This window comes from Anguilla anguilla, chromosome 13, assembly GCF_013347855.1.
Source record: "Anguilla anguilla isolate fAngAng1 chromosome 13, fAngAng1.pri, whole genome shotgun sequence".
NCBI lineage: Eukaryota > Metazoa > Chordata > Actinopteri > Anguilliformes > Anguillidae > Anguilla > Anguilla anguilla.
In genome coordinates, this window is record NC_049213.1 from 26029426 (window position 1) to 26041270 (window position 11845).

An 11845-nucleotide genomic window follows, 5' to 3' on the forward strand; every position below is an offset into this window, starting at 1 on the left:
CCCAATGTCTGTTTACCGACCTGCTGATCACAAACAATAGTGCATAGCCACTGTTGTGCCCCAGGTGTCTGCATAACACAGCTGTTGAGTAAATTCGTACAAACGACTGCTTGCGTAATGTTTCACTTTCTTTTGAGCAGTGATGCACTGATCTGTGTCCATGACTTAACTATATCACAAATGTGTTAAAAAGAAAATGGGGCGTTTTAATTTCAGTCTTTGATATCGGATGGGCCTTTGTTGAAAATATTGACATTGTTATTGCCCTTCTGTCCTTAAGTATTTTTCGTCTTGCAAAGGAATGCTTTTTTTGCTTTGAAAATCTGAAACCGCGTCAAACTCATGTGCTGGAGGGCTGAAGTGTCTGCTGGTTTTTGTGATTTATTTTCAATCAACAGCCAGGCAAGGTCTTGAGAACAAGTTTTGTGATGTTAAGCTAATAATACCTTAAAATATTCAAATTCCTGTACATTTTCCAAAATCAAAAAGCTGAATGAGATGTGGATCCATTACATTGCTCCACAAGGCACTCCACTGGCTATGGAGCCTGTGCATACAACACAGTTATCATAAACTAATGAAATGTTTTAATATTAACAGTGATATATGCATATCAAAGAAATTTATATTTCAAGACATATGAAATATCCAACTATCAAATTTAATCTTGACTGTATCAGTAATGACAGAGTTGGGTGATGCATAATTGGCGTCGCCCAGTGAAGGACAACCTTAAGCAGCAGGGTAACCCCCACTTCAGTGCACAACAGCAACCCCATTCGCTCATTTGGAATGCCAATGAACTGCCTGCGCAAGGTCTAGTGTAGCTACATGCCTACCGTATATTGTCCAATACAGTATTCAAATACAAAGGGGAAGTGATGTCATATTATAGAGGTATTGACTTGCTCTGGCATGTGCGGTTAATTTTGCCACAAATTCATCCCTTAACAGAGCTCTTAAATCTCTCAGTGACCCCGTTAAGTGACATCATTTTAAGGCAGGCCTTTGTCCAAAGTGGGCTAACACCTTGGCTCTCACCTCTCAGGCAGCTTTCTCACCTCTGTAGCAGCCTGCTTATCATTGTTCCAGTGTGACAAGGTGCACACTTACAGTCTAGCTGGCACCTTACTGACTCTATGAAGTTGGGTCTCATGCTGCCTCTGAGGTGTATTAAATACAACCATGAATCATAGGTTTTGTAGTGGCACAGCTGATTTGCCAGCCTGTACTATGATGTTGGAAAAGCCATCAACACGATCACTAACAACAGTTGGATCTGTTAATCATAAAGCTCAAAGCATAAAGCTGTTCAGTATAAATCACATTCGGCAAAAATGCCTTTCCTCCCTCACCTTACTGTGTCACTTCCTCCAGCTCCTCTAAGTGTCCTAGAAAGGATTCTTTTATTTCCTGCATAAGCAAGTGTTGACAGAACTTTTACCAAATGGACTTCAGTCAACACGGAGAACCGCATCTTACAATCACATTATTTCTTTGATATAAAGAAATACACCCCACAATATAGAGCCTCATCTTAAATCTCACAGAGATTTGGTTGAAGCAAGCATTTATTTAACATTTTAATAAGGGTCTAAAGAATACAAGGACATGAAAACTAATAATCTAAAAATGTAACATTTTTGAAAATTACTATCTCCCATTTCATACACAAACGTGTATTTTACACATGAAAGGAATAAAGGTGGCTTGGCCCAGTGCTACATTGTGCAGTGGTAGGTCAACCTTTAGTCACTGTTTTGGGGAGTTAGTCTCTGGTGTGAACAGTGACCATAGGAGGAAAGCCAGCTCTTTATCGCCAGAAATTCAGCAGGTGGTCTGATGCTATTGGGTCTGAAAGAGGGGTCCAAAGTGTTTTCCAAACCCTTCAGAGTGAGGGCTCAGTGTTTAGCTGCCAGTGTGACGGGCCCTGAGGCAGGGACACAGGGCTTGCCACCAGGGTGATGTGAAGAGCCTAAGGCAGTGGCTCAAAATGTCTCCTCCTGTCATGCACAGAGCCAGGGCTGATTCAGTGAGGGATGTCTACATTCAGTGACAGCCCAGCACACACAGATGAAACAACCCGGTGGGAGAATCACATGGCAGGCCAGTTAGCAATAGACTGCAGGGTGATAAAGCATCCGGTGTTAACAAATACCCCTCCCTCAAGAGGATTCCTTAGAAATGTGTTTTCCCCAGACACATCCATCAACACTTGTGGGTCCAGAGTTAAATTAATTTGCAGAAGTGATTATTTTTAACGGTTCATTGGATAATTTGTAGAGGATTTTCTCTGATTGCCTTAATCTCTCTCAATAGGTCTTTGGCACAAGAGACTTTAACTCATCTTGACACTCCATAAAGCAGTGGGGCAATCATGTCTAAACAGAAACACTTTGCCTCAAATAGAGTCCTTAACTTTCTTATAGAATAAGAAACCCAGTTGGAATATGTCCCTATTCCCTCTGTCCTCACTCTGACTGAGGCCAAATCAGAATGCCATGGTGTAATCTATTCATCTGCCAGTGATCTTGTACAGTTTATCTATTGGCTCTAAGCTGAGCGCAATGGTTTAATGCCCTACAAATGCATGCTAACCCAGAAGAGTTGGGTGTGGGGGACATCTCTACCAGACAGATGAAATATCAGGTTAATCATATCTGTTATTTCTTCTGTGAACTGTGGGCTATTATGTAATCTGGAATTGATATAAAAAATGAGAGTAAGCATATTATTCAAAAAATAATTTATGATTTTTTTTTTCCAGAAGTGGAAGACCTCCTTTAGAATTCTTTTAACACAGATTTTTGTGAAGTTTTTTTAATCTTTATTTTATATTTGGCTTCAACAGAACAAAGAAGGCAGGAATTCCTGACATTTATCTAAGCAACCAATAAAAAAAAATAGAAAGTTGAAAGCCAAATAGTTTTTTCTTCCCCATGGCTTCTCTTTCAGTGTGAAAGAGAGTGTTGTTTTGGGAGAATTGGTACCAGCACAGCAAGGTCCGGACGGACTATTCAGTCAATGCCAAATGGGCCCGGAAGCTGGCTGAGGAGTTGAAATTTCAGCCCTGATGTGTGGTGACATTTCCAACATGCTCCAGATCTCCAGTCCTCCTGTCCCTCCTTTCCAACTGTGTTCAATACTCTGGAAAACTGCACACATTCCTGTCTTTATTAAACCCTGACATAACATGTGACATTGAAATAACATAACTATGACATTACTGGGTCTGAAGGCTGGTTGGGCAGCTGTAAATGGAGTATTGTACAGATTGTCCACAGTATGTAGACTCTGAGTCGGGAATCAAGTCCAAGAAACTACTTCAAATACACTGACCTCCTGTTGTCTTGTTGAATTGCAGGTGATCAGGACACAAAAGCCATTCTTAATCCATATTAGCATGCTATATTAAGAATTTATGGCCATGATGTGTTTGGTGCTGGTTGCCACGGAGAAACACGAACCATGCATGCACATATCATTTAGCTTGTAAAGTTTGACAGAATATGATCCCTCACATCGCTGTTATTCCCCATGGAGATGTGGAGAAAGCTCTTCCTCGTGCTCCTCTTAATCCCATGGAACTTTATCATACTCAGCTGTCAGCTGCACTCTTGTTGACCTATGACTCCTGGGGAACACCCCCCCAGCTCCACCCTCCACTGGCATGACCCATCCCATTGCTCAAATATTTGTGAACACACCCACTAACTGTTTCTGACAGGGTTTCCTAACTGAAACACTTACAGTTTGGTTTCTGGTTAATAAGAAACCTCTTAAGTATTGTATGATTCTTTTCTTTTGGCATACCTTCATGAAAACCATCTGTTATGAAAAAGATTGTTAAACATTGAAACTGCAGAACAACTGGGATTCTTATTCAGTTCAAACCAGCATGATAACTCTATACTACATAAAACTCTGAAAGCTTACGTGGCAGCTTAGTCAATGATTTCAGATATTACCACTTCCACAAAAACATGAATGTAAAATGAACTAATACAAAATAATGTTTTGATGTTTTCTTCAAACAACCAAGTGGATGGTGTTTCTGGTATTACTTTAACTGACTGCACTTTTACTGTAGCAAACATCAGAAAGTGGAACATTACTGTGTATTTCCTTAATAGATTCTCAGTTGAGTTTGTTCATCAGCAAGTTTGTCAGCTAGCAGTTTCAATAGAAACACTTGCAGGGTTGGTTCAGTAGAGTTTCTGTTTATGCTAATGAAGTAAACCTGCATGCCATGACAGTGTGAAAAAAGAGTAAAATTCCATTTGAAATCTCTTACTTTCTTTCCCAAAGATGCTCCCATGTTTTCCAGCTTGTAGTACAGCCTCTCAGAAAGTTGTCAGCGTTGGCCGAGTCCGCGGTTTGAGAGCTTCCGCTCTGTCCTGGTGTCTTTCCAGGGCACGCCGTGCAGGTGTGGCCGTCCACCCTGGCAGTTTTGAGGGTGGGTGGAGTGCTCAGCTCCTTATAGCCCCTGGCGCACTGATGGCAGGAGGCTACTCCAAGGGGCTAAGCCGGCCAGATCGCTTTAAGAAGCGATCGGAAGAATCTTCCCGAACCGGACAATACTCCATAGTGTCAGGAGGGGAATCCTGGCCGCAGCGAGGTCCAGCAGCACAGTCAGAGAGATGGAGAGAAAGAAAGAGGGTGAGAGAAAGAGAGATCACCTACTTCAGTAACCCAGAACAGACCATTTTGCAGCCACCTGTTCATAGCTGGCTCCCCACTCTCAGAAGCTTAAAGACGGCAGGGAAGATTAAGTTAATTGCTGTTGACAGAGCAGGATGCCTGAGGGAGAACATGGTCAGCACGTCAGGCAGGCTGTGCCCGTCAGCCCTCAGTCTCCAGAAGGGATGGGCATTGCTATCGGCCAGCGGGCAGGGTGGGGCGTGGTCCCTCCATGATGTTGCCACCCAGGACTCCCTCTGCAGGGTGGACCGCATGGATGCATCACAGGCTCTCTGACACTTGGGCGTTCTGGTTGGGAGTCATTCCCGTCCCTGTCTGGGAATCTGGCTGCACGGAGCAGCTGCCTCAGCCTGGGCATGTGGCCCAGGCTGCTGACATCACAAACCGGCAGCATTGGATGTTCAGATAGCCCAGGCAGCTCACAAAGTGCTCTGAGATCTGGCTACTCTCATTCTCTTCTTTCCACCCTCTCCCTCTATTTGTTTGTCTCGCTCTCTCTTTCTCACCCACCCACACACATACACACACACACACACACACACACAATGACATTATTCCCTCTTACACTCTCTTCAGACTGTCTTTATGAGGGAAGCATAAACCTATTATTATTATTTTTTACATTTCTTTTTCATTAGTCAACAAAAGAAAAATAAGAAAACATACAAACATTCTTCAATGGCTCTAATTGAGTTTTTTTCTTTCTATTCATCCTATAAATAGCTTTAGTTTTCATACTCAATAGTTTTCATACTCACTTCTCTGACCCTCATCTATAATTTTGGCTTTTAGCTTATAAAGTAGACTCTACAAAGACTTCCAAAGGCTAATATTTTGTATGTGGTTTGACACAAAAGCTACTGTATTAGTCTCTTATTGGCAGAGGACTAAATGTGAGAAGACAAGCAAGTAGTGAGGCTAACTAGTGATCCAGGTAACTGCTCAATGGAAGGTGACTAGTTAGCTAGCGGGTGGCACGGTGGTGCAGTGGGTAGCACTGTTGCCTCTCAGCAAGAAGGTTGTTGGTTTGAATCTCGGCTTGGGGCCTTTCTGTGTGAAGTTAGCATGTTCTCCCCGTGTCCACGTGGGTTTCCTCCAGGTACATTTCCTCTCACAGTCCAAAGACATGCAGGTAGGCTAATTGGTGACTCTAATTGGTGACCATAGGTATGAGCGTGTGAGTGAATGGTGTGTGTGTGCCCTGCGATAGATTGGCGGCCTGTCCAGGGTGTATTCCTGCCTCTCGCCCAATGCATGCTGGGATAGGTTCCAGCACCCCCCCCGCATCCTTGCTCAGGATAAGCGGTTGTAGATAATGGATGGATGGATATTTAGCTAGCTAAGTTAACCTAATCAACTTATTAGCATGGCATAACATAGAACTGTTTACTAAACAGTAGCATGTATCCTTTGAGGCAATTTATCAATCTCTCTTTAAAATATTGCATTTGAGAAAATTCTACTGCTAGAAGTTGGCTGTTAAAATATAGCCTACCTAATTAAATTACCTAATGGTTCCTATCAGACCGCTCTCTTTGTATCATTCATTCTCTGTGCTCTAGTGTCCTTCACAATTTCTCCACACATAATCTTTCAAGACTGCCCTCTTCAATTCAAACTACAAATTTTATATCAGTTCAAGTCTGGAGACTGAGATGATCCTCGCAAGGAAATAATTCTGGAGTCAAATAATCATTTCTTTATTGATATTTGTCATATTAGTGTGCTTTGGATTGTTGTCTTGCTAAAATATCCTTTTGTGGCCAAGTCTGAGTGTCATAGCAGACAAAACCAGATTTCTGATGATAATGTCTTTGTAATTAATGAAAGTCATGATTTAGTTGACTTTAGCAAGAGCCCATAACAAGATAAATGTCTTCTGACAACAAGCTCATTTTGGTGATTTTGGTCTCTTCTGATCATAACTCTTGGTTCCAATCAAAGTTCTAATGCAATTTAGCAACCCACAGATGTTTATTTCTGTTGATTGCTCTCAATAGGGCCTTTTATGACAACCCTTCCAAAAAGTCTATTAGTATGATGGTGGTGTCTAATTTGTGTTCCCAAGATGCAAACAAGTTTTGTTGATTTCCAGCTGTGGTCTTTGGATTTTTCTTTGCCTCCCAAACCATCTGGCTCATTGTGCATGGAGGCAAGATGCACTTGCACCCATTACGGGGCAGGTGTACCACTGGGCCAGTGGTGTTTAGCTTCTTAATTCCTGACCTCATGGAAAGTGCCATATTTAGTTGTTTATGTGTGTGTACCCATCTCCGGGCTTGTGAAGGTCGACTTTTGCATTTGTTTTTCCCAATGGTGATGGAGAACACAGTAATGTTCCCTAAAATAGAAAAGTAGCATTTTAATGAATACTTATTTTTGTTGGGTTTGATTTTAAAGAATTATAATTAGTGGTGTAAATAAAAATAATAATAATAATCATGACATATGTCTTCTGGTTAAAAATATGACTTGTTAAGCGAAGCAGTTGAACAAATCATCCTCTATAAATTACAGAGGTTATTCATAAAGCGTTGCTTATTATTTTAGCTCCCCTTGTGCACAGAAGCATCGCCTGCCTGCCACATATCTAGCTAATCTAATCTCTACTTAATATTTTATTAACTAACATAATGAAATTATCAGATTGAGCTGTCTGTCCTGTAATTCAATGTTAAGCATCTGTTCTATTGCAGCATATTACTCAATCACAGATCAACTCTGACGGTCAGTTCTGGTATTTCTGTACTTTGTAGACCTGCTCTGTTGAGGTTAAACAGTTTTGTGACCCGTGAGGCGTGCTGATGTGTGCCAAATTGAATTCATAGCTTTCATATTTCTTATATTTCAGCATTAGAAAAAAAAAACATCCTCCTGTGATCATTAAAATGATTAACTTCAATGATAACTTCCATTTTTCATGTCAGAATCATATTACAGGAACAACCTGCTTGCTTAGCAAAACTCGGCTCACAACAACAACTGGGCTCACATTCTTGATCTGAGAACATTTCACAAACAATAAAATAATTTAAAAAAATATTCAGGACATAAATCTTACTGTTAAATCTGAGTCCTATATTTATTGAGTCCTCATATAAATTTGTTCTTAACTCATTCATAAATGCTGCCGAACATGATGGCAGTAGGCATAACATTGAAGACAATGATAATACCAGCTACTGTGCAGTAAATTACACAAAATAAAAAAATAAAAAAAAGTTCAGCCTTTACTCAGCTGGGTAAATTGATAAGTTATGTAAATAGTCTATGCATGCATGCAACAATTGCTTATTGTTTTTTTTTTAAGCCAGATACCGTACGTTATAAACTTTAAGAACATCCTCATTGCTTGTCTTGTGAAATTGAACATGCCTGTAGAATTATGTAAATGTTCCTTCGTGTCAATCAGCACAATTCCCAGAGCACAAAATAACAAGGGAGGTCACAGTGCTCAGGGTTCAAGTGAGTCTCTACTGCCCTCTGCTGGGCTGTATGCTCAAGCCTTTACCATAAATTATAGACCTCCTGAATAATTTTCATCAACTGTCATCTTTCCTCCAATCCAATCAATATTTAAAATATCAGGGGAACAGACAGGTCATTTTGCGGTACAACGATGCCACGGAACACTATTGGGTAGATTTATTGGATCTGGTTTATATTTTACCACTATCGGCAGTCTTTGTGTGTGAAATTATTTACTTAATTATTTTTCATAATTAAACCAGCTCTGGACTGAGAGCACTGAATATACTCAAGGTTTTGAACCCTGTCCACTCGGTAAACTATGGAGCTACTGTAAATTAATACAGGAGACCATATTCTCACATTACACTGTATTCCCCATATATAATGTTTTTGAAAATGAGCAGTTGTAATGACTGGAAGGGCAAGAATGCCCTCTTCCCTGGTAAAATGCTTTGAGGACCTACACTGCCTTTGCACAATGAGCTGAGGTGGTGGGATTTCTCACTCACATCTGGCCATAAGATCTAATTCTGGACTGCTCAAATCAAAATAACTTTGTCCACTCCACTTCTGGTGTGAATATCAAAAAATAAAAATAATAAATACATTTAAAAAAACCTGTGACAGCCTGCATTTGTATCGTATCATGGAGTAGTGGGAGTCACTGGACCTACCAAATATACTGTATATACCCCCGACCATCTCATTAAACAGTCAACTCAGCAGTGTGCGGCACATTTATTTGGCCAAAACAATTACATTAGTTGATTCCACTGAATCAGTAAAGTACAATATTTTCCACTTCTAAGAATTAAAATATAGGTCAGTCCTTCTTCTATTATTATTTTATACATGTATTTTATACATTTACTGGCCTGCACAGAGCCCTAACCTCAACCCCATCCAACACCTTTAGGATCAATTGGAAAGCCAACAGTGAGCCAAGCCTAATCACCAAATCAGTGCCCAACCTCACTAATGCATTTCTGGCTGAATAGAAGCAAATCCCTGCAGCAATGCTCCATTTTAAAGTCTTCCCAGAGGGGTGGAGGTTTTTATAGCAGTAAAGGGTAGACCAACTCCATATTAATGCCCATCATTTTGGATGAGATGTTGGATGTCTGGTCTTCACATACTTTTGGCCATATAGTGTACTTCACCTAGGCTGGAACCCTGAACCTGTTGTAGGGACAGATATTGGCTAAAGGTGTGGGTAAAACAAATGAAGTGAGGCAAAGAAATTGAATATGTCACTATATGAAACCCATTCATTGATGTGTCTATGCTCAGTTCACCTATTCAGCACTACCACTCCAGTATTTCTTTCAAGTGGGAGAATCTGTCTTTCTCTCATTCTCTCATTCTCGTGCTCTTTCCCTCACTCTCTCACTTTCTCTCTCATACAGTACACTCTCTCATATACCCTCTCTCTCTCTCTCTCTCTCTCAGCTAATATGAAACATGATAAATGTGACGGGCTTGAGATATATCATTAGTGTGTCTTTGCTCCATTTAGAGTTTAATCTCAAAGTATTGACAGATTATTGGGGAACAAGCTCAAGTACGGCATGTTTCACTAGGAAACTAAACAAACAGGACAGAGGCCAAGTCCAGCTGAGAGGGACACCGAGTTAGCTAGCTTCCAAAAAGCCCGACACTGCATCAGTTATGCTGTAGCCTGAGGCAGCAGGCGCTGCTGTTTTCTACAGTAGCATCATAACTCACACACAGGCAACAGAGGCCATGTCACTACAGGGTGCTCAGATACAGGAGCCATTATGGAAGATGGAGGCTTTGTGATCGCAAAGGGAATATGCTTTGCCCTGAGGTAAGGCAGTTTCTCCTACACAGGACCAGCTAAATTCTCCAATAGTGCAAACCACAGGTAACAGTAGGTCTTTTCTACTGATACAGAAGTGAAACAGAGATGTCATTTATGAAAACAACTATTTTATTCACTGTACAGCATTCAGAATGTAAGCCTGTGGCCCTGTGACTTGTGCATGATCCATTGCTGAATTCTGTATACTCAGAAGGAAATGAATTAAAAATGCAATTAATGTAATTACTCTATGCTTAAGTTATGCCTGTATATATTTGTATGTATGAGTGTGAGCATGTGCGTTTGTGTGTATGTATGTGTGTGTACTAATCATTATGTACAAAAGTACATACACATGTATATACTTACACAGCTACAGTTAGCTCTATAATGTTTGGGAGAATGTTTTTTTTTTTTCTTGAATTGGCTCTGTACTCCACAATTTTATCTATATTATATATATTTTTTAAATATATTTGATTTCTGGTAAGCTCAATAATTGCAAAGGGCCATGTAAGCCAAGGAAGACACTTACCAAAATTAAGAAAAAAAAATCCAAAATACCTTTCTGACAGATCAGAAATAGTATTCAGCTGGCAGGTGTGAATATTTCAGTGAAAATTGTCTACAGATGACTTCATGAACAGAACTACAGAGGCTACACGGCAAGACACACATTACTAGTTAACTACATAAGATAAGAACGGACATCTCTTCCAGAGACAATCCTACAGTTCAGCTCCACAGGGAGCTGCACCTTGTACTGAAAAAATCTACCTCTCAAGGATAAAGGTACAACTGAATGGAGAAGATACAGGAATATCCTGAGGCCTACTGTGTACACACCGGGCACACATTCAGTACTGAGCCCTTACTGAGCAATGAGTACTCTCTGGGTACACATTCAGTTCAAAGCCCTCACAGAGTAATGAGTACACTCTAGGTACACATTCAGTTCTGATGATTCAATGAGTACACACTTGCGTAAACATTTAGATATGACTCCACACACCGAGAAACAAGTACACATTTGGTACTGACCACACACTTCGGTACTGATACAGAATGTTTTCTCAGGTTGTACAAAAAGTGTAGCAATCAAGAAATGAGTATAATATAATATAAGCATGTATGACCTCTGGAGGCTGAACCTATAGAACAAATAAATAAAATGATTTTCTTTTTAATGAGCATCAAAACCCACCCCGGACACACACATACAGATAGCAGACTGCTAATGCTACACACTGCCCTGGCTCTCTCTCTCACCGGGTGCATTTTTAGGCCTGCTGCCATTCATAATGAGCTCTGCTGCATCGCCATCCCTCCGATGACGATGTGAATGCAGCTTTGCGTGATGCGTGCAGATCGGCTTCCGAGTGCCTTTATGATTGTTCCATAGGAAAGGGCTCGAGTGCTGCCAGAGACCTACTTTTATACAGAACTAGGACTCCTCCCATTAACTTCATTTAAATAAATGAATGCAGAGTAATTATATTTTATTAGAATGACAAAAAAGGTAATGTGTGTTTGAAGTTTTAAAAGAACATGCTTTATTCATGCCAGGGATTTAGGTTGGAATTAGAATTTTAACTATACTTTAACTATAAATCTGTTCACACACTGTCTGCGTTAATTCTCAAAATCATATAGAGAGTAGATATTTGACTTGAATAGAATCAGTTGTATTCTAGTACCCAATTTGAGAAAATGTTTATTTTGTCATAGTTTAATTTTTAAATTTTTTGTTGTTTTACTAATTTTGAATACCCAATTGAATATCACTGTAACAACCTCTGTAAATTCAGGAGAGCACTGATAAGTACACTTCTCTGGCAAAGTTAGTTTTTG

The 11845-nt window shown here is 40.2% G+C and overlaps 1 protein-coding gene across 2 annotated transcripts in view; it reads right to left on the minus strand.

The window, feature by feature from the left end:
* The window catches only part of si:ch211-236d3.4 (protein FAM107B), a 30607-nt gene extending 25588 nt beyond the window's left edge, over positions 1-5019 (minus strand). For both annotated transcript variants that reach the window (XM_035389274.1, XM_035389273.1), the window contains exon 1: positions 4295-5019. In XM_035389274.1, coding sequence (XP_035245165.1) covers positions 4295-4318 — 24 coding nt within the window. In that variant the 5' untranslated portion in view covers positions 4319-5019. The remainder of the gene's footprint in view (positions 1-4294) is intronic.
* Between the last annotated feature and the right edge of the window lie 6826 nt (positions 5020-11845).